The following is a 23117-nucleotide window of genomic DNA, read 5'->3' as shown; positions in this document are numbered from 1 at the left end:
CAAGTTCCATGTAGCTCCAGAGGAAATTCAGATGATTGAAGTAGGGCCTCAGAAATAAGATGGAAGGCCATAAGATGGATAGCAATAGTTCGAATGGGAGGCAGGGGAAGAGCAAGGAAAATTTATGGTTGACAGGGTCTGTGATGATATTACATAGACCAGTATTTGGTTGTGAGGCTACCATTCTGTATTTGTAAAATCTACATTAAGATTTCCAGTTTCATTGTGACTCTAGAGACCAGAATAACTACATGCTGAGGCAAGAAAGGCCATTTGCAAGAGGCTTTCTTATTTGACCCCACCCTTCTTATCCTTACCCTGAAGGCCATTCAGAAACAAATTTATTTTTGTTCTGCTCATCAGTTTTACCTGTCTTTTTTCACCTTCCAGTTGCTGTTTTTCTAATTATTGCTTACTACTGAGTGACCCATCTGACAGCCTTGTCTCATGTTCCTATTCACTGCTCTCAACTGGGTCCGGACCACTGCTTACTTTCCTGCCTGCTGGTCACTTCTGGAAGGCTTACGTTCTCTCACCTCTCAAAAAATGCTTCTCTTTTCCAACAGGTGTAGGAATCTTATGCAGCCCTTCTTTCCTTTTTTCACCTTCTTTTTGAAAAATATGTTTTTATTGATTTTGGAGAGAATGTGGGGAGAGAGAGAGAGAGAAACATTGATTGGTTGCCTCCTGCACCCACTTTGACCTGGGATCAAACCTGAAACCTGGGTATATGTCCTGACCTAGAACCAAACAATTGACCTTTTGGTGCACAGGGCAACTCTCAACCAACTGAGCCATATGGGCCAGGGCAGGACACACTGTTTCTTTTTTTTCTTTTTTTTAAAAATTTTGTTTTATTGCTTAATGTATTACAAAGAGTATTACATATGTCTCCTTCCTCCCCCCCCCCTTATTCTTACAATTCCATTGTTCAAATCCATTTAAATGATAGCAATCTTTATCAAGGCCATGTTCTATTAACCATGGTTACAACTCCCTGTGGGTAGTGGACTCTTGGTTGCCCATCTGTTTCTCTTGTTACGGTAATTGCACCCTCCTACTTTCTAGTGGTTAAATGCTTGCGTATGATTTCTGTTACTTTTGAGCTCCATCATCTCCATAAGTGTTAATGAGCAAGAACCCCCAATGAACATTCCTAATGCCTCGGTGAATATTGTTTACTTTGGGTGTGGGTCTTCTGGCCTTACACCATTTAACTGTTCCAGCATGCCCATCACCTTTTATTTTTTCTTTTATTCCAAAAACTCAGGTATTTATATTGTGCTCAGTGTGGGATTTTGATCTTGCTAAGCTTTTATGAGCCTCCCTACTTTTTAGTGAGTTTCCTTAGTGAAGTTTTCCAATCCTCTGAGGTTCTAGATCAGGGGTGGGCAAACTTTTTGACTCCAGGGCCACAATGGGTTCTTAAACTGGACCGGAGGGCCGGAACAAAAGCATGGATGGAGTGTTTGTGTGAACTAATATAAATTCAAAGTAAACATCATTACATAAAAGGGTACGGTCTTTTTTTTTTTTTTAGTTTTATTCATTTCAAACTGGCCGGATCCGGCCCGCGGGCTGTAGTTTGCCCACGGCTATTCTAGATGATGCATTAAATCTCATATCCTAAGAATGTGTCCCCAAGACAACGAATTCGTGCATATCCAGTCTATGTTCCTGCTTCCTTTCCCCGCAGCTCCCGGACAAGGGATAAGGTGTCTTTCTGGGAGGGTCAGGCAGCCAGAGTCCCTCATCCCTACCAGCTCTGCGTTGCAGAGGCTAAATTGCAGGAGAGTGTTGCAGAGAGGCTGGGACTCATTCTTCCTCCCATACCTACTTCTTGGGGTGGAAATCCTACCACAGCAGTGGCAGGATGGAAACACTGGGACCTCATTGTCCTTGCCTTGGCTCCCTTGTAGGGCAGAGGTGCCATGCTCAGAAAGGCAAGCCAAAAAGGCTAGAGGCTACTGCTCTCCCCCAGTGCCTATAGCACTGGCTCAGAGATATTTTCCAGGAAAAAAGAAAGTTTATAATATTAGAGAGCCCTGAAGATCTACCCCAAAGGAACTGACTTTATGTGAAACAGCGTGGGGGAGTTCAAGCCTAAGGGTGCTATTGAAAATAATGTAGATTTTGATGGTAAGCATTAAGTCTCATAGGGGTGGGGAACCTTTTTCTGGCAATGGCCATTTGAATATTTATAACATCATTAGTGGGCCATACAAAACTATCAACTTAAAAATTAGCCTACTATATTTGGTCAAACATTTCATTAACTCACCCCAAATGCCTTGACAGGGCCAGACCAAATGATTTCTCAGGCCTTATACAGCTCATGGGTCTCTCAGGTCCGACGTTCCCCACCCCTGATTTAAGAGGAGACCAATCTATGTAATAAAAGGCCTGTAGCCATAATGCTGGAATGCCGGGATGACCAAACATCAGGTCACCAGGAGGTGCATGGAGCAAGTCTCGGTCCCTCCCCGCAGCCCACTCGCTGCTCCCAGTGGCAGGGCAAGGCAGGGCCTGCAGATCACATAGCGTGACTTTTCGCGCGCAGTGAGCTACTCACGCACGGTGGATCTGGGGTCCCACAGGCAGTATGGGTCTGGGTCTTGCGCAATTTCGCACACTGAGCCTCTAGTAACTCCATAAGAGACAAAGAATGGATTGAAACAGTGGATTTACTTTTACCTTACATGAGGAAGGCTGTCAGTAGAGCAGGCTTTGGGTAAAGGTATATTTAGAATCCAGTTTTGAGCATGTCAAGCTTGAAGATTTAAGACATCCAAGTGGAGGTGTTAAGTAGGAATGTGTTTGATAGTTGGACAGAGGTGTGGGTGAGACATGTATTGGGAGTCAATATGTAGGTGCTATTTAATGCCATGGGGACGGAAGACACATTAAGAGAGAGAGTCTAGATATAGAAGGAAGTCCAAAGATTGGGCCTTTGGAGGATGATAGCATTGAGAGTTCTAATAGAAGAGGAAGAACCTACTGGTGTAGGAGGAAAAGCAAGAGTGCAATATTCTCAATTCCAAGTGAAGAAAGTGTGTCAGGGAGGAGAGAGTGGTAAAATGATACTGGTAGTGAAACTGGATACAAAATGGGTCCAGGCTGCCAGTACCTACTTGAGCCCTTGAAGTATGCTAGCATTGAGATGGAGTTCTAATAGAAGAGGAAGGACCAGTAAAGCAGAGTGATATAGGAAGTAAAGCAAGAATTTACTATTCTCAAATCCGAGTGAAGAAAGTGTTTCAGGGAGTAGAGAGTGATAACATGATGCTGGTAGGGCAAGCAAGATGACTGAGAAGAAAAAATTGGATTTAGTAAAGTAGAGGTCATTGGTAACGTCTATTTAGTTAACATCAGCTGCATTATCTACTTGAAATATCAGAACCAGCTTTCTTTTTTTTCTTTTCAACTATCACCACTTCCATCTCCAATATCTAGTAAACCTGTCCTGTCAATTGTATTCCATAACCATTATTCATCACCTACACTGGGTAAATACCATTCTAGATACTTGTATATAGAGATGAACAAGACTTGGACCCTCTTCTTCAAGAGCTTACAGTTGAGAATGTGGTACAGGCATAACTACCTTTCAATATAGTAGCAATGGTAATGTTAATAATTATTAGAATTTCTTTTATTAATAAGACTTTTTCTGCTGCTGTTGCTGCTACTCCTAGCACTCTCTAACATATTAGAACACATACTTTATGCCAGGCATATACATATATATATATATATATATATATATATATATATATATATTTATCTCAAGTAATCGCTATACTTTTATGAGGTGACATCATCTTATAGAGAAAAAAATGAAGGACAGAGAGATTAAGTAACCCATCTGTGGTCATACAGCAGGTAAATGGTGGAAGCTCTATGCAAAACCAAGTAGTCTAACTTTCAAATTTGTGTTCTTCACCACAACTGCAAGCTGGCTTGCTCTAACTTACAAAACTTGACTTATATCTACTAACTTATTCCCTCACTTTAAATTGCCTTTGCCTTCTTGCTTCCTCTTTTTATTTTTTTAACTTTTTTTATTGATTAAGGTATTATATATGTATCCTTATCACCCCATTGCCCTCCTCCCCCCTCCCCCACTCATGCCCTCATCCCCCTGTTGTCTGTATCCATTGGGTGGCTTATCAGCAAGCATACAAGTCCTTTGGTTGATGTCTCCCCCTTACCCCAACCCTCCCCTACCTTCCCTCTGAGGTTTGACGGTCTGATCGATTCTTCTCTGGCTGCTTCCTCTTTTTAATGTTTACTGGAATAACTTTCCTAATAAATTGTTGGAGACCGGGTGTAAGCTGACACGGTCCTTGCACCTGAAGGGGCTAGCAAGGCTGGGACCCTTACCCACACAGTTTTCCCAGACTTGTTTGGATGGCGATTATCAGTAGAATGAGAGCAACCTTTGTAGAATGAGAGCAGCCTTTCATGGCTTACCAAGAAGTCTGTAACTATTTACTGAGATTTGCTGTACCGAGAATTTGTCCTTCTGCTCTGTCTCTCCCTTAGAGATTAAGAGGAACAAAGAATACATTCCTCTTAACAGACCTCCTATTCAGTGTTTTGTGTATAAAAGGCATTGCATGGTTAATAAACTTACTGCAGTTCCTCAGTTGATCTGTAGTCCTCCTGATCTCGCTCTCCTGTCTGTCTTTCTTTCCTCAATTCCCACCTCCCTACCTCAGCCCAGTTCAACCTGTAGGCTGCCCCTGACAATAAATCCCTTGTGAATCTAAGTCTTAAGACCTGCTTCTGAGGAGCCTAAGACATATTATGCCATAGTGCTAAAGAATTGTGATAGTGACATCTCTACATCTTTGATTGATAAATTAGTGTTTGAAATAGCTGTGACTACTGATGAAGAGCCAAGGGCCTCAATATCTTGAGATGCATTTTGAGCTATAAGTTAAAAGCACGTTTATTTTGTTCTTAACTGTGATTTGCCAAAAAGTCCTTGTTGAATACTCCTGTCAGTGAAGCCCAGATGAGACTATCTCAGCTTATCAATGTGGTTATAATGAAATGTTACTCAAAAGCAAAGGAATAAGGAAGTTGGGAGAGGAAGTATAATATAATAAATTAGTATACTTACTCAGTATATGGTACTAAATGCTTCTATATAGCAATTCATTTATTTTCCCCAACAATAGCATGAGAGACAGGGCACTTGAGTAGAGAGAGATTAAATTACATGCCCAAGGTTTCTCAGGCACTACGACTACTGCAAAGACAGCAGATTAGTAATGATCATGACAGTGTCAGTGATAGTATGCAAGCTTTCCCTTACTCCTTGTTCACTTACGTAGCACAGCACTACTGTAAATGGCTGAATGGCTTTCTGAGATCTTAGTAAAGGGCTAGAATAATTAAGGAGAATTGCAATTTTGAGGGAATGGGAAAAATGGTATGTTTCATATGTCTTTCCACATAGTCCAATGGAAGAGCATACCAAACTTAAGGGGGTCATCTTTAAACACACTGTATTGTAGTCAGCTCAGGCTGCCATAACATAATACCATAAGCTAGGTGTCTTAGACAATAGAAACTTATTTCTCATAGTTTTGGAGTATCTAAGATCAAGATGCTGGCTGATTCAGTTCCTGGTGAGGGCTTTCAACCTGGCTTGCAGATGGCTACCTTCTTGCTGTGAGCTTTCATGGTCTTCCCTTGGGTACTTGATCCCATCATGAGAACCCTGCCCTCCTGAACTCATCTCACTCTGATTATTGTGGGGACACAAACACATTTAATCCATAACACACCCATTCCCTGGACTTTCTCATATTTGGCGGGGGGGGGGGGGGGGGGGGGGAAAGGGGGGGAGAGAGAGAGAGAGAGATCTACTTCAAAACTTCTCAGTGCAGGCAGACCACTTGTAGTAAGGCTACCACTAACCCATTGCAGCTGCTGCCTCTAATGTAGTCACACCAGAAGGAAGAAGGATTACTAAATTAGACCAGATTTTGCTGAATGGAAATAGTATAACAATGCTGGTTCCTGGAGAAGAAGAATCTGAATGGATTCCTTAATTTATACTAGTTTCTTTTTTGTCTTATAATGACAACAAAATATATATTTTTAAACCTTTCAAGCCTAGCCGGAGTGGCTCAGTGATTAAGCATCGACCCATGAGCCAAGAGGTTGCCTGTCGATTACTGGTCAGGGCACATGCCAGGGTTGTGTGCTGAATCCCCAGTAGGGGATGTGCAGGAGGCAGCTGATTAATGATGGTTCCCTCTCATCCATGTTTCTATTCCTCTAACCCTCTCCCTTCCTCTCTCTAGAAAAAAAAACCAATAACACACCATTCCATGTCTTGATTACATGAAGCTAAATTTCTCATTAAAGGGGACTGCTTTGAAGGGGCAATGTATAGGCCAGTGATGGCGAACCTATGACACGTGTGTCAGGTGACACGCAAACTCATTTTTTTGGTCAATTTTTCTTTGTTAAATGGCATTTAAATATGTAAAATAAATATCAAAATATAAGTCTTTGTTTTACTATGGTTGCAAATATCAAAAAATTTCTATATGTGACACGGCACCAGAGTTAAGTTAGGGTTTTTCAAAATGCTGACATGCCGAGCTCAAAAGGTTCGCCATCACTGGTATAGGCCATCTTTGTAAATTAATCATGGAAAAAAAAAAGAACAGTTATTGAAGATGAAAATAAAGGTGTTTTTGGTTAAAATAAAAAAACTGCAGTGCAAGTTTTCATCTTCCTTTAAGAAACTTACATCTTATTCATGATGTTTGATTTTGTCTTAGAATCCATCACCCTTCTTGCCCCATATCTAAAGGCCTTCTGATTCCTTCTTTCCGACTGCATTTGGGATCTTTTGCTTAATATATTTTGGAAATCCCCAAAATTTCTGGATGTAGTAATCCCAATTCCTGTTCTTATGTCCCCTACTTTCAATGATATTTTTATAGTCCCAATCCATTGACCTTGTCTCTACTGACCAGCAAGTCTGACCACCTCTAATCCTGTGAGCTACACCTGGACCCAGTGCCTCCTACTCATGGATATCCTGTGATTCTCCTTCCTACTAATGCCTAGTCCTACTAATGGCTTATCTCTCAGTGACCCCAATCAAATGATATTGTAATCACCTTAATCTTGATCCTTCGCTGATGGCAGAAAACCCAGTTCCTACCTACTCTGTCCTCTGTTTCCATTTATTTTGTGTTAGTTTTTTAAAATCTCTTAAGCACAGCAGCACAGCTTCTGAATCTAATTTATGTGTGTGTGTGTGTGTGTGTAAAAGACATTTACCTATAAATTGGAGGTGGCAGGAAGAGTTGGGTGGGAGCCAAGTGGTCACATTTTGGGCCTCTTCTCTCTCTCTTTGCCCTCCTGAGTCTCTAGACCAGGGGTGGGCAAACTTTTTGACTCCAGGGCCACAATGGGTTCTTAAACTGGACCGGAGGGCCGGAACAAAAGCATGGATGGAGTGTTTGTGTGAACTAATATAAATTCAAAGTAAACATCATTACATAAAAGGGTACGGTCTTTTTTTTTTTTAGTTTTATTCATTTCAAACTGGCCGGAACCGGCCCGCAGGCCGTAGTTTGCCCACGGCTGCTCTAGACTGTAACCTCCTCCTAGAGGTGCACCTTTGCTGGGACAATTTTGGCTGCAGGTGAAGGAGCTGCCCACAGATTTAGTGTTCACCTTGAATAGGTGCTTCTAGTTCTTTTAGATCCACTCAGGGTTCAGCTTGAGGACATTGACAATCTGCTGTGCACCCTGGAGGCTCTCTGGAGAGGTTAGAGGGGCTGCAGACTGGGGTCAGGCAAGTCCCGGGGCATCAGCTGCTGCCCAGCTGGCTGCTAACTTTGGCTTCAGGGCTTTTACAAAGGCCCTGCTCACCACCTTGTGCCCCCATCACAGTGGTCTGGGTCAGGTATGTGGCTGATCCTTACAGGGAAATCCTTGATGGCAGCACCACCTAGCATTTTTCTACACGAAGACCAGGTGGTTCCACGCACAACAGAGTCAAGCTGGGGTTTCCTTAGGTGTGTGTGACCAGAGGTTTTGAGAGGTGTAAACTCAGGCATGAGTTGGAGACATATGGTGACCACTCTGCCTCAGAGGCACAGGCTCTGGCATAAATCTTATTTAATAATCACACTGCTTAAATGTCTGAGGAATTTATCAAAGGTGATTTTTATTTATAGACAACAAGTTTAGATTGAAAATCAAAGTTAATGTATGGCACATGATACCTCTTAAAGACCATTCTAGATTCATTAAACAAATAACAAAAGCATTCAGCAAATGTGAATTGAACATTGCAGTTTTAAGGGGTGCAGTCTTGTGAGACCCATGCTCCAAGGTATGCAAGGGATTCTATTTCTGTTACCATTTGAATATGATCATATTAGGAGGTTGTCCCAAGTGGATCCCGCAAAAGTATCTGGGGTGTTTATTTAAGGCGTCCCTTTTGATAAATTTTAACCTTGCAGGTGTTGGGACATTTAAGTACTTGCTAGCGAAGAGGCTACTGTATGCAAGCATGACCAAGGGGAGGCCTAGGACCAAAAGCACCAGAAGCTTTAATTTTAATTTTAAGCGTATGCAAATTGATTTAATTAACTGCCAGAGGAATCACACCACATGAAACATATGCAGTTGCAAATCACACAGCACTTTATTACTTTCAAAAGTTTTTGATGCTGCGGGTACAGGCTTGATGGGATCTCAGTGGTGCTGTTCTCTGGGGCCCAGCCGCTGGTCTGGTCTGGTCTGGATGCAGGGGACCGGAGTTCCTCACCTGAGAGCTCGGTTGCGAGCCTCCATAGGGAGGTACTAGCCAGTTTTATTTTGTGTGTGTTTTTTTTTTGTCTTCTGGCAGGGAGAGGAGCATAGAGCTTCCAGGACCATGGAGCTTTGCATGCCGGACTGACAAAGGGACTTGTCTTTGTGGCTGTCTCGACAGGTGAGCATTGTTGGCTGGCCAGGATCCATTTTAAAAGCCTGTTTTTACCTGCAGCAGTTTAGGTGGCTATCAATGAATTACATCCATGCACACATGTTAATCTTAAACAAGGCAAGAGGCTGTTTGTGGTTATTTAGGGAGAGTACATTACTCACACATATGGTTATCTTAGCAAGTCGCTCTGAGTCAGTAATCGAAGTTCAAATCCTTATCTATGGGGTACACACGCTTCAGGGCAGTGGGGAATGTGTCCTTAATATCACACTTTAAGTTTCAAGAAAGTTAATTTAAACATTTTAAAACCTTTTTATCATTTTTAGACATTTTAAAAGCATTTTTAAACATTTCTATATGTTACTATAATAGAGGTCCTTCCAACTCTTACTGAGACTGCTTTCCAGAGAACAAAAGGGAAACTATACTGTTCTAGAACACCTGTTTCCTTTATAATTTTTCTGTTCAAGCATTTCTTTTGGAGCCATGGGTCATTTGACCTCAAACTGAGAGTATGCTTGAGGTTCTTTGGAGGTTCAAAGCAGAATCAGCACTATCTCCCAGCTCTGAAGATGCAAGTTTTTTACTGCTGTTCATTGTCTGTTTACAGTGGCTATGGAGGGACAGAGAGTGCCTATATAGGGAAGACATGGATGCTCTTATGTCCAACATGAAGACATTTTTTTTGTATCAAGATTATTTTAAGTCATTAGCTTTGAGAACCTAGCATAAGTCATTGTTGCAGAAGGTGCAGGTTTGCAGATTGGTGATTTCTTTCCCCTCTCAGATTCTTGGTTACCATCAGAGAGCTTTTCATTTGTATTCTGATCATGATCCTATGACTCATAGTGCGAAAAGTCACAAAGGTGCCTATTTTGGAAATAAGCATTTCCTTACATTTTAGTATATAAAAGAATATCTTATTGAAATAATCAGAATCTAAAAACTATATATTCTTTGCTATTTTATTCTTAAAGGAATAGTTTTTACAATTATTAATGGCATAATGAAATCTGACTTTTGTTGACAGCTGTGAATAAAGAAATCCTTCTCACCTGCTCATACACCTTGTTCCAAAAGCCAGTTCTTCTTAAGCTTTTACAAATACCAGGCTTTGAATACCTAACCTCTTATGAACACTTATGTTTTATTTAAGCGTGGCACAGGGAATTGCCAAGGTGCCAGAGAAGAGGAGGGTGCTACTTACATGAGAAAAACAATAATTTAATTTCTATTGTCTATATTTGCTTAATAATGTTTCCTGAATTGATACAGGCTCTGTCAAGTCTGTGTTATTATTTCCCAGAAGAGAATATGTCTAAATATCACTATGCTTGGGAATCATCTTCCCATCAATATTTTTGCATTCAAGGGTTAACTTTTTCTCAAGATTTCAGAGGCAATTGGTAGAATTCAGCCAAGAACTGTACATTCATTTGAAATGTTCATATAGTTAATCTATAGAAATTTATAGCTATGTATAATGATTTTGATTTCCCTCCATGAAAACAACTTTCTCTGTGATTGCATATATTATATATTTTAAAATAAAAAGCATTCAGAACAATAGCTTAAAATATGAGGTAGGAATTTTAAATAGATATTATTTGATTTTGTTGTATGTTAATATATTTTAGCAATTTGTTTTTCAACCAGAAGGAATTGAGATAAAGAAAAAGGAAGTCCTTTCAACAGGAAATCTTTAACTTTTGAAATGTTAATTTATTTATATTTAGCCATTTCATTTGAAAAATGGAAAAAAAGTTTCTCGTTGTGAGGAGTAGGTATTTTTGGATTGTTCAGGTACTGTGACTCTTGTTCAGATTCTAGTACTCTTTTGTGGGCATTGAGTATTATTGCTTTTCCAAGTCATCAAACACATTTTGCTTTGTGATATTGGTCCATGCATTAGGGATTTCACCTCTACCTGTAAATTTTTTCTGATATTTTTCTTCTAGCTCATTTTTGAAATGACAGACAAACCATTTCCAGTATGGCTGGGTGGATGTGTCTGGGGTGATGCTCCATGTGGCATATTCCCCTTCTGCCTCTCGATAGGTCTTAAATGGGATTTTACGACCATCCTCCAAAATAAAAGAACAATCACTTGCTACCAAACTAGTACAGTAGTCAATGACAAAGTGGTCTGTGTTAACCCATTTGCCTCCACTTATAGCCTGAGGACGGTGGAAAGGAACACTGTGGTCCCCGTCGTGGTTAGGGATTGTGTTTGTACAGATTGCTCCACAGAAGGGACACTGTTTCCAGCAGCCACAGAGATGCTCAGAGAGCATTTTCTGAATGTCAGAAACCATTCCTTCTTCAGGCTTACTCAAACACTCCTGTTCCACTTTGATCATTGCGGGATCCAAAGCTTCACTCATTGCTTCTTTGAGAAACTCAATATCTTTAATCTCCTGGTGTTCAATGCTTACCAAGTCTTTTCGTGGAAAGTTCAAGTTACCCCCCAGGTGATCACAGAACAAATCCAACCACCCAGACGCAGTGCTGCTTTTATCTTTGGCTATTGCTGTGGATTCATGAATAGCTGAGAGGATGGCATTCTTGATGTCATCTACACTTATTTTTAAAAAAGTCTTTATTTTATTACTTTTTTGTTCTGAACAATATCTTTCAATATGTCTTTGAATGTAATTCCTAAAAAATGATTCGGGATTATGAATGTACTCCCAGTAATCATCAAAATTTTCATTTTCTGCCAGGGAGAGAAGAACATGTTTCTCCAGGTTAGCCCTGTTTCCATTGAATGCTGGGCAGGTAGCTCGCACTTCCCCAGCAATTTTAGGGGCCATTTTCCCCCAAATCGTGTCGGAGACGGCAGGAGTGAGTTTGTGCCATAGAAAGTCAACAAATGTTTTGACTGAGGTTGCTCCTTGACAAGAGATCTTAAAACTCATGAGGAAATCATCTTTCTTGCTTTCCAAATAATTTACAGGGTCATTTGCTCTTTTGAATGCCCTATGCATCTCCTTAAAATTCTCAGATGCTCTTTGGAATAAACACAAAGATAAGTCAATTTTGTACTTACTTGTAAACGTGTATCTTTCTTCAGTGGGTGCAGATTTCACCTCCTCTTCTATTATTTTCAGTATTTCATGAAAATAACTTGGATTGTAATCACGCTGTAGCCTTTGGAGGTTTTTAATAGTTTCAGTGTATCTTGAAAGAATGTGGTTAGTTGTCCTATTTATGGACTCTTTATCATGTACTTCTAAGTTCCTTGGTAATACGCCAAACCATTTCCTCATTTTGACATGTTTCTCATAATTGATTTCAAACTCCTTTCTAGACTTTTTCTTCAGTATATTCACCATGTCAGTCTCCTTTTTAAAATAGTCCAAAAGGATGTTTTCAGAATCCACGTCAATGTTAGGCTCTCTGACTGGAGGGGCAGTTGAGGACACATCACAGACCCATTTTTTCCAAAGTTGATTGAATTTGACATGCAGCTCTTCCTCACTCAATTCTTTATCCTTTACAGTTAAAGCCAATTCTCGGCTTCTCTCCAATAATTCCTTTTCATAACCTGACTTTTTGTTATCTAGTATTTCTTGATTCTTTTTGTAACTGATATGTCCCTTGGCTTTATTTTTGCTCTCAAAAATAAGTGCCTCTTTAAGATTTATTAATTTATTTTCAAAACTTGCTTTCCACTGAATCATTATTTCACTCTCTGGATCTTCATTAAAATATTTTTCCAGTTCTTGCTGGATGGCTTTATATTTTTCTGTAACTGGATTCTCAAGAGTGCCTAATGTCAGTTCCTGGATTTTTCCATTCATTATCTGGTTGATGAGCTGGTTCTGCAAGTCTAGCACGTAACTCCTCAGCTCCCAGGTCCAGGAATTATACGTAGTTTCCAATTTGCTCATGGCCATGACCTCTCGGGTGTTCCTGAAACTGAAAATAAAGTTCTCATTCACTAGGGCTCTCCACAAATCTTGAACTCGCAATTTCACATCTGAGATCTTCATGATGCTTCCCCTCAACTCCTGTTTGGTAGCCATAAGAATTCTGCTTTTCAGTTCCTGGACATTGTGGCTGTAGCGAGGATTGGGAGGGGCCATTGGGGGATTGCCATCCCAGAGGTGAGCAAAGTAGAAGACATCAGTATTGACATCAAATTTAATGATATCACCAAAGCGGGTTACATCTGAGCACTGTTCTTGCTCAGCTGCTATTGCGGCCATTTCATCGAGTCTCTGCTCTAACCGCCTCCTTCCTTCCATAGTTTGGTCTTTAGCTGTGACTTCCCCCACATTCTGATGGACAAAAAGGCAACTTGGGGAGATTTTTACTTGTTTCATCCTCATAAATGCCTGAACAACTATTTGTAGGATATCTTGCATTTCTGATGGATTTTCCCCAAAAATATTGATCAGAGTCAAGTTTCCAAGTCCAATGACAAAGGTTGCCAACTCATTGTCACGATTTTTGGATTTGTTGCTGAGTTCTGGGGCCCGAAGGCCTTCTGTGTCCACAACAAGCACAAAGTCAAAGCCCAGTTCCTCTGTGAAAGTCTCCTCCACCTTCAGGAGCTGCATGTAGGCCCCCCGGGTACACCTCCCAGCACTGACCATGAACTGCAGCCCAAAAAGTGCATTCAGTAGGGTGGACTTCCCTGAGCTCTGTAGGCCAAGGATAGAGAGAACAAACAGCCGTTTGTTTCCAAGTTTCTCAGAGACCTTGTCAAAAAGAGCTGCCACCCACTTTAGAGGCACATATGAAGCATCCCCATCCATCAGCTCAATGGGAGCCCCAGATATCATCAGGTCTCCAGCAATCTGGGGAAGGGAGAGATAAAGGGTATCTGTAGTGGGGGAAGCTTCTTCCAGAGCTTCATAGATCTGGCCAACCTCTCTGAGAAGTTGCTCAATTCCCAATGTACAGTCACTAATCTCTGTGGAAATAGCTTCTATCTCTTTTTGCCAGCGTTGAAGGTCAGTGCTCTTTGGTGCCTTTTGCTTTTCTGTTTGTATCAGTGACCACAAAATGTTTTTCTTTTCATTCAGTTTTTCCAAGTGTCCTGCAGTCAGGTTGTCCAAAAACACACTCAGCCATTGCAAAAAGTAGTGTATGGTTTGAGTTTCTGAATGATTTTGGAGAATTTCAAGGACAGAATGCATTAAGTTATTTAGAGGAAAGGCCTGCCTCAACTGTTCCCTCCGTATTCTTTGTTTTTCTGTCTCAATCTCACTCTTGTGTTGTTCAATGCTTCGATTCCCTTTTTCTCTTAGATGATAGAGTTCTTTGTCCTTTTTACACCAACGATGCCATAGGTGTCCCTGAAGGGGCAGTAAGTTTTCCTTCACCTGAGATATATTCACTTCTTTCAGTAGTGCCATTAGGACCTCTGCCTTTTCTTTGGCTTCCTTGCAGTCTCTCTGGTCTTCGTCAATAAGGAATCCTTGCTTGCGAGCAATTGGGGCACAGTCCTCTAAACTGAGAGCCATGCCCGAGAGCTCCAGCAAGCGTCTGATTGCAGTAACAAGCTCCTCTGTTAATTCTGCTTCATTTCTGTTCCTGAGACCAATAATCACTGTTTGTTTAGATTTATTGGTCATGTTATTTTCTTTATTATCAAGTAAACATATCAAAGGTCTTGGTGACTGCCTCAGATCACGAACAATTTTTCGGTTTTCTTCATTGTCGTCAGAAGTTGACATGAGGACAACAATGAGAGAAGAGACCTCCTGTAGAAAGGTAAGTTGCTTCTTATGTTCCTTCGCATCTCCATGGAGATTGGTGAAGGTCACACAGTTGTCAAATCTGTCCTCATCATCCCCTCCAGGACAGAACCAGCAGATTTCCACCACTCCCCCCATCAAGAGACAGTCTTTGGTGCTCCCTCTGCAATGTCGGTGGAAGAAGACATCATGTTTACGTTTACTGAGAAGACAGTTCATGATCTGAGATTTGGAAGCAGAGAAGCCATTTCCAACTCTTATAAAGGACACAATGGGGGTAGAGACATGACACATCTGCTTATTCTTGTGATTGATCTTCTCCTCTCTTGGTGATTTCCTTGCTTCCTGCCAGCTCCTTCTAATTTGACTGAGAGACCAGAGAGAGAATTCAATTTGAGAACTGCAGGGATTAGGTATGAGAAGAGGGAGTGCAAACTGGCAAATCGAAAATTTGGAGAAAACATATTGTCTGGCAAAATTATCTGCACAGTGAAGAATTGCCATTTGAATATCCATAGGGTGAATATGGGGCCTAGGATTAGTATCTGAAGGATTAGTATCAATGTCTTCAAATAAGTCGTCATATGAATCAAAAGCCTCATTTTCCTGATTTGAGGCACCTGGATAGACTTGATTCTGTGTGTTTTCGTCATTTCTGAAGACCAGGTATCTCAGCCCATAATCCAGCACTTGTAGCTTCTGAAGGAAATATAAGGGAAGCTCCCTTTCAGAGCTTGGCTGCGTGTTGTATACAGAAATCTTGTTGATCAGATGGAAGTTAGCTCTGCTCATCCTTTTTGGGTAGTAATGTTCTAGGCCTAGACACTGAAGTAATTTTAGGAATGCTGTATGTTCTATAACTTCCCATTTGCTATTTCTATTATCTTGTGGATCATGGGATTGTTTCTTTTCATGGAAAATACTTTGTAAGTTTTTTCCTATCTCATCCATTTGCAATGAAGAGATGGTAGCTTCATAATTACCATCAATGAGCAATCTCATGTCTTTCTCTAGGTTTTCCCAATCCTGATCTGCTCCAGGTTTGGAGAGGACATGGACAACTTCTTTTGACAAAAATTGGCCCATGAGTTGCCTTATTAATGCCAAGCGTTGTGTTTTCTCCTCTGGAGAAACAGCCATAACTTCAGTGGTAGATGTCAGACCTGTTAGCACCAGGAATGCCTGAGCTCCATACGTGCAAATATTTTTGAGCTCCTGGTATTTATCTTGGGCAGTTTGCATTTCATGCAGTAGAAAGTCTAACTCCTCACACCCCAGGAGATACTGAAACTTATTGTTTACCACATGATACCCTGCACCAACTGCAATGGAAAGTAGCAAGAGCTGTGTGTCTGGCTGCTGTGTTTCTTGAAGGTAATTCAAGAAGCAGCCAAGAGACAAACTGACCTCATAAGTGGCCTTTCTTTGAGCTTCTTCTACTGTTTCTGCAGACTCAGATATGGCCATCACTTCCCTGAGGTCATTGTGGGTTTTCTTCAAGATTTGAATTAATTCAGAAAATTGGGAGATGTTGATGTGCTCTTCTTCTGACTTTGACTGGAAGACCCACTGCATGATGGAATGAGCCTGAGGAAAGTTATTCACTCTGTAGATGTGAGGATACAACAGGCTGCGCAACTGAGATTTAATAAACTTAGTTTCATAGGTTGAAGACTTTTTGCAAAAGTTAACAGTGTTTATCAAAAAATTCTGCAGACTCCAGTCTGTGAGGCAAATATTAACCCAAGTGTCATAACTTTTTATTTTTTGACTCAACATTTGCATGAAATTTATCAGTTTTTTAAGCTGCTCTTCGGGATCAGATACCTCCCAGGATTTCACATCCTCTAGGAAAATCTTAGCCTCCTTTTCAACACTCAATAATTCTTCTCCATCCTGTATCTGGGCAGTGATGCCAGTCAGAGCAGTGTAGCTATCCTTCAGGAAGCTAGCCACCTGACATGGATCCTTAAAATCACTTCTGTGGTTGGAGAGGATGATGTCCCAAACGGGCACCAGCTGCAGGCCCCGGTCAATGACACTCCAGGTTTGATTACTGGCAACTAGGCCAGCTTTCCATTGGAAAAAGCCATTTGCTTCTGGTGGGCCACCTGTCTGAGCCACAGATAATTGGACTTCAGTTTGGAGATTTTGGGAGGTTGTGCTTTTGGTTTTAGTTTCTGAACTAGAGTATGACACATCCACACCTGCAGCAACTTTCACTGCAAAGCCACTGTAGCTGCCCCTTATGTAACCATTCAGGGCCTCGGCTGACTGCTGTTTTACTTCTTCCAGCTGCTCACTTCGGAAACCCTCTGATACGGCTTTCCACCAGTAGATTCCTCCCAGGTGCAGAGGGCCCTGGTTGGCATGAGAGCCAAACCTGTGGAAGAAAGCTTCAGTACTGCGCCTCAGCACGGGGAGTCTATCTGTGTCTGCAAACTGACTCAGAAGGTCTTCAATGCATTTCAGTTCCTGGAGAGCAGCCTTGGAGAACTGGAGCTGATCCATGGGAAAGTGGCAGGAGGCAAGTGGGACATAGCTGAACTTGGTAGAGCAGAAATAGGAGTGCTCAGAACGTGATTGTTTGGTTTCCTTGGATTCTGAATGTTTGCTGTGGTCCATACCAGCTTCCATGCTAAATCCCCAACCTCCGACCTTGGCTGAAGCAATTACACTGAAGCCCAGCTTCTCTGTCATCTGGGTGAACTTGGATTCTTCTTGAGAAGATGTAAATTCCCTGGTTTCCATCCGTGTGCCATGCTCAGGGCCAAAGATTAAGAACTCCTTGGGGACACTGAGTAGTTCTTCTCTCTTCTGTACAAGCTCTATTTGGTAGCTGGTTTTGTAAATTCCCTGCAGGGCCAGCCCTCCAGATGCCCATCTCACGAGATCTCTATCTGGGAGGTTTTGCCTGTGAGACAGTGTGCCCTCCATGAGGTTGAATTGTTCCTGCATGTGTTCCATCACTTCTCTTAAGGATTTTCCGGGGGGTGGCCAGTACTCTTTGGGAATCTCCATTGCCTGCCTCAGCTCTGCCTCTTTTTTCCTTACTTCTTCTTCTTGTCGTTGCCTCCCTTCTGATAGCAAGTCTCTTAGCTCCTGCAGTGCCTGTTCTGCCTTCTGTTCTTTCTTTATCATTGTCACCTGAGACTCCTGTAACTTTGAAAGGCTATTTGAGTTAAGTAGCTTCTCCAGGGCCCTTTTCTCCCAGGGATGTCGTGCCTGGGATTTCAGCTTCTGCAGGTCTTCTTCGTCAATGTGTTGTAAGGCCTGTGCACAGGTCACACCCAGGTGTTCCTGCAGCTTTGGCAACCAGTACTCAACTGACAGTCCTACTCCTCTCAGCATCTCTTGGAGATCTTGCCCACTTTTGCCTCTGACAAGGGGCTCATCAGACGTGGAGTCTGCCGTGTCCATCGCTGTGAAAAGAAAAGACGCTCACTTAGCCTCTGTCATGACTTTAGGCAGTGTAAGCCACCTCAAAATAAGGATAGGAGTACTAAAGATGCAAGTCTCTGCCCTGGCAGGTGTGTTTAGTGGTTAGAGCATTGGTCCACACACCAAAGGGTCAAAGGTTACTGAATAAGCGCTGTACCAGGGTTTTGGGTTTACTCCCTGCTCCCATTTGGTGTGTGTGGGAGGATGTTTCTCACACTGATGTTTCTCTCTTTTCCTCTATACTCACTTCCTTCCTGTCCTTCCATCCTTCCCTCCCTCCCTCTTTCCCTCCCTTCCTCTCTCTCTCTCTCTCCGTCCCTCTCTCCCTCCTTCCTTCCCTTTCACACTCTCAGAAAAGCAGTGGAAATAATATCCTCAGGTGAGGATTAACAACAGCAACAAAAAGATGCAAAACTTTAAGACTTTCTCATCCTTTCATTCATTTTTTTTTATCAAATATATCTGAGGCCCAGTGCATGAAATTCATGACCTCAGTGGGGTCCCTCATCCCGGCCTGTGCGCTCTTGCAGTCTGGGAGCCCTTGGGGGATGTCCAACTGACAGCTTAGGCCAGCTCAGTCGGACATCCTTAGCGTTGCCATGGAGATGGAAGAGGCTCCCACCACTGCCACTGTGCTCGCTAGCTATGAGCCCGGCTTCTGGCTGAGTGGCCCTCCCTCTGTGGGAGTGCACTGACCACCAGGGGGCAGTTCCGGAATTGAGCGTCTGCCCCTGATGGTCAGTGTGCATTATGGTGACTGGCCATTCCGTCGTTCGGTTGTCTTGCATATTAGCCTTTTATTATATAGGATTAGTGTTTTAAAAAATTTGGGGTGTGTGTATATGCCTCAACATGTGCACAAGCAAGACATCTTTGTGGGTGTTCTCAACATAGATTGTTTTTGTAGTCATCAGGATGAGTTGCAACTTAATAGCCTGGCTTTTGGCACTTCCTATTTACACAGAATCAATTGAACGGAGAATATTAAGGGGACACCAATTATTATTTCTCAGTTAGTTTCTATCAAACCTGTGTTGAATGGTTCCCTCATCCATTTTGTCATTTTTTGTGCCATCCTATATGGCTTGTGAGTGCAGCGGCAGTGGCGGGAGCCTCACTCACCTCCATGGCAGCGCTAAGGAGCAGCAAGCCCACCTAAGCCAGAAGCAGGGCTCACAGCTGATGAGTGCAGCAGCAGTGGCAGGAGCCTCTCCTGCCTCGGCTCCAGGTGGGCAGTAAGGAGCGAGGGGTCCTGGATTTCGAGACCCTGGACTGAGTGAGGGATGTTTGATTGCCGGTTTAGGCTCTATCCCCAGAGGCCTAAGCTGGCAGACATACCCTGAGGGGTCCTGGACTGGGAGAGAGTGTAGGCTGGGCTGAAGGACACCCACCCAGTGCACAAATTTCATGCACCAGGCCTCTAGTTTTATAACATTTCTTTACTCACCTGTCCTTTAAGATACAGTTCTTGACATCAGCATTATGATACATAAGATATTTCCCTTTTTTTCCTTCCATTTTGTAACAATTAATTAGACACCTATCCACAAACAAACGTGCCCCTTTGTGGGAATTTTGGATCATGCCAAGGATGTCAAGGGAGTCTCACCTACCTGTTCATCTAGTAATAGGCAGAGGACTTCAGCATGGCCTATGGAACCAGCAATTCTGCCCCAACTGTCTTAGCATGGTTGGAAAAAACCTTTTTAATGCTCACCTGGGCAGATGCCCAAAGATGAGAGAGAATTTGCGGAAGTCTAGTCTTCTCAAGGGTAGATTGCAGCATAAGTTTGGGGACATTGCATGGGCTGAACTATCCGATGGTGGCAATTTCTCCAGTGTGGAAAAGGAGAGTGGTTAGTGAGTGCCTGGCTACCCAAGTTGTGTGGGACATGACTTGAGAAACACATTGCTTTCCAGCAGCACTCAGAGTGCTGTAGTGGGACCTTCGTGACGGGGGGGGGGGGGGGGGGGGGGGGGGGGGGGGGGGAGGGAGGAAAAGATGGGAAAGAAGCAGAGAAGAATATCAAAGAGCATTAAAGGGATGAGGCTCCTATTGATTTTGCTTGGACTTCAGCAGGAAGGCCTTCCATGTCCCACACAGAGAACCTCGACTGAGGATCTCCCCACTGGGTCAGCATGTACTAACAATGCTCCAAATGCTAAGCCTGAAACTCCCCTTTACTGCGGCCACCCACTTGTGTACATTCCTGTGTTGAGCAGTGAGAGCTAATCTGGAAAATGTAGTGGAATCTGAAAAGCACAGGAGGATCTGTGTGCAAGGGAGAAACCACACACTTGGGCTATAGCACCACCTTCTGGAAAATAGTGAAAAGCTAAAAGTTTTTTCTTTAATATCACAAACAATACAAGGATGTCCACCCTCACCATTTTTATTCAACATAGTATTGGAAATCCTAGCCATAATTTTCAGACAAGAAAAAGAAATAAATGCACCTGAATTGGAAAGGAAAACTCAAATTGTCATTATTTGTAGATGATGCTACTATACAGGCATGGCAAAAGCAGGTTTACAGTTGGAAGTACAAGAAACACCTTGTGATATTTTTTTTAGTTAATAAAGCTATTGTAATTATAACCTGTATGCCTTTTTCCCGATGAACAACTGTAAACCCACTTTTGCTCACTTAAGTGTATAGAGAACCCTAAAGACTCTTCCATATTAGAATTAATAAATGAATTCAGTAATGTAGCATAATACACAATGAATTCTCAGAAATTGGTTGCATTTTATACACCAATAACTTACTATCAGAAACAGAAATTAAGAAAACAATCCAGCTGAAACCGGTTTGGCTCAGTGGATAGAGCGTCGGCCTGTGGACTGAAAGGTCCCAGGTTCGATTCCGGTCAAGGGCATGTACCTGGGTTGCGGGCACATCCCCAGTAGGAGATGTGCAGGAGGCAGCTGATAGATGTTTCTCTTTCATCGATGTTTCTAACTCTCTATCTCTCTCCCTTCCTCTCTGTAAAAAATCAATAAAATATATTTAAAAAAAAAAGAAAACAATCCATTTACAATTGCATCAAACAGGATAAAATGTATAGGAATAAATTTAATCAAGAAGGTAAAAGACTCTTACTGAGAAAACTATAACATACCGAAGAAATCGAAGAAGATACAAATAAAGCAACAATGTGTCAATGGATAGGAAAAATTATCTTGGTTAAAATGTCTATACTACCCAAAGCAATCCTCAGATTTAATGCAATCCATGTCAAAATAGCAATGTCATATTTCATAGAACTAGAACAAATAATTCTAAAACTTATATGGAAACACAAAAGACCCTGAATAGCCATAGCAATCTTGAGAAAGAAGAACACAGTTTGAGGTATCATGCTACCTGATATCAAACTATTTTAAGGCTATAGTAATAAAAATAGCATGGTACTGGCATAAGCATAGACACTTATGTTAGTGGAACAAAGTAGAGAGCCCAAAAATAAATCTCCCTTGTGTTCAACTAACGGTTAGTTACTAACCTCTGACAAAGGAAGGAAGAATATAGCGTAAAAACAGTCTCTTCATTAAATGGTGTTGGAAAAATTGGACTGATACATGAAAAACAGTGAAACTAGACCACTTTCTTAGACCATAAAAAAATTCAACTTAAGCCAGTTTAAATACTTGGATACGAAACCTGAAAACAAAATGCCTAGAAGGAAACTTAGGCAGTATGCTCTTCAAGTACTTTTTCTATAATAATAAAAGTGTAATATGCTAATTAGACTAGACATCCTTCCAGATGTCATTCCTGACATCCTTCCTAATGAAGCTGGGACTGAAGTGTGTCCTGAATCAGGGTGGGGGTCCCACTGGGGTGCCTGGCCAGCCTGGGTGAGGGGCTGAGGGCCGTTTTCAGGCTGTTCACACCCCCTTCAGGTTGGGGGTCCCCATTGCGGTGCCTGGCCAGCCTGGGTGAGGGGCTGATGGCTGTTTGCAGGCTGGTCACACCCCCTTCAGGGTGGGGGTCCCCACTAGGGTGCCTGGTCAGCTTGGGTGAGGGGCTGATGGCTGTTTGCAGGCTGGCCACAGCCCCTTCAGGGCTGGGAATGGTCCCACTGGGGTGCCTGGCCAGCCTGGGTGAGGGGCTGATGGCTGTTTTCAGGCTGGCACTGGCCGCGGGCTGGAAGCAGGTATCTGGGATTTATTTAACTTCTATAATTGAAACTTTGTAGCCTTTAGTTGAGCTCAGAGTTGGCCAGGGCAGGCAGGAAGCTTGGCTTCCTCCATCGCCAGAACAACCAATCCTCCTGCTTGCTCCAGCTCCGTGGTCGCCGCCATCTTTGTGATGGACTGATGTAGTGAGGGTGTGATGGTTAATTTGCATATTACTCTTTTATTAGATGGGACTAGAGGCCCAGTGCACAAAAATTTGTGCACTCGGGGGGGAAGAAGGGGTCCCTCAGCCCGGCCTGTGCCCTCTCGCAGTCTGGGACCCCTTGGGAGATAATGACCTGCTGGCTTAGGCCTGCTCCTGGGTGGCAGAGGGCATGCCCAATCCCTAGGTGCAGCCCCTGGTCAGGCTCAGAGCAGGGCTGATTGGGGAGTTGGGGTGCTGCCCCCTGTCATGCACAGAGCAGGGCAGATTGGGAGGTTGCGATGCCACCCTCAGTCACGCTCAGGGTAGGGCTGATTGGGGGGTTGGGGCACCGCCCCCTGTCACACTCAAGGCAGGGTCAATGGCGAGGTTGCGGTGCCACCCCCTGTGATGCACAGAGCAGGGCCAATCAGGGGATTGGGGCACTGCCCCCCCCCCCCCCCCCCCCCCCGTCACGCACAGAGCAGGGCCCATCAGGGGGTTGGGGAGCTCCCCCCTCTCATGCAGAGAGCAGGGCCCATCAGGCGGTTGGGGAGCTCCCCCCTGTCACGCACAGAGCAGGGCCCATCAGGGGGTTGGGGAGCTCCCCTCTGTCACACACAGAGCAGGGCCGATAGGGGAGTTAGGGCACCACCCCCTGTCACACAC

At 42.9% G+C, this 23117-nt stretch overlaps 1 protein-coding gene and 1 long non-coding RNA gene across 2 annotated transcripts in view; both read right to left on the bottom strand.

The window, feature by feature from the left end:
- Positions 1–8668: 8668 nt before the first annotated feature.
- The window catches only part of LOC139017246 (uncharacterized), a 211667-nt gene continuing 197218 nt past the window's right edge, over positions 8669–23117 (bottom strand). The window contains exon 2 of the long non-coding RNA XR_011472840.1: positions 8669–9697. This is a non-coding gene — a long non-coding RNA (uncharacterized lncRNA). The remainder of the gene's footprint in view (positions 9698–23117) is intronic.
- Positions 8669–23117, bottom strand: part of LOC139017244 (interferon-induced very large GTPase 1-like) — a 34510-nt gene continuing 20061 nt past the window's right edge. Inside the window, exon 2 of the mRNA XM_070425399.1 lies at positions 8669–18104. Coding sequence (XP_070281500.1) covers positions 10828–18102 — 7275 coding nt within the window. The 5' untranslated portion in view covers positions 18103–18104 and the 3' untranslated portion in view covers positions 8669–10827. The remainder of the gene's footprint in view (positions 18105–23117) is intronic.

Source organism: Myotis yumanensis, unplaced genomic scaffold (genome assembly GCF_028538775.1).
Source record: "Myotis yumanensis isolate MYYU_CA2020_CCGP unplaced genomic scaffold, mMyoYum1.0.hap1 SCAF_10, whole genome shotgun sequence".
In the NCBI taxonomy this organism is placed as follows: Eukaryota; Metazoa; Chordata; class Mammalia; order Chiroptera; family Vespertilionidae; genus Myotis; species Myotis yumanensis.
This window is presented reverse-complemented; position numbering and strand designations above follow the sequence as displayed.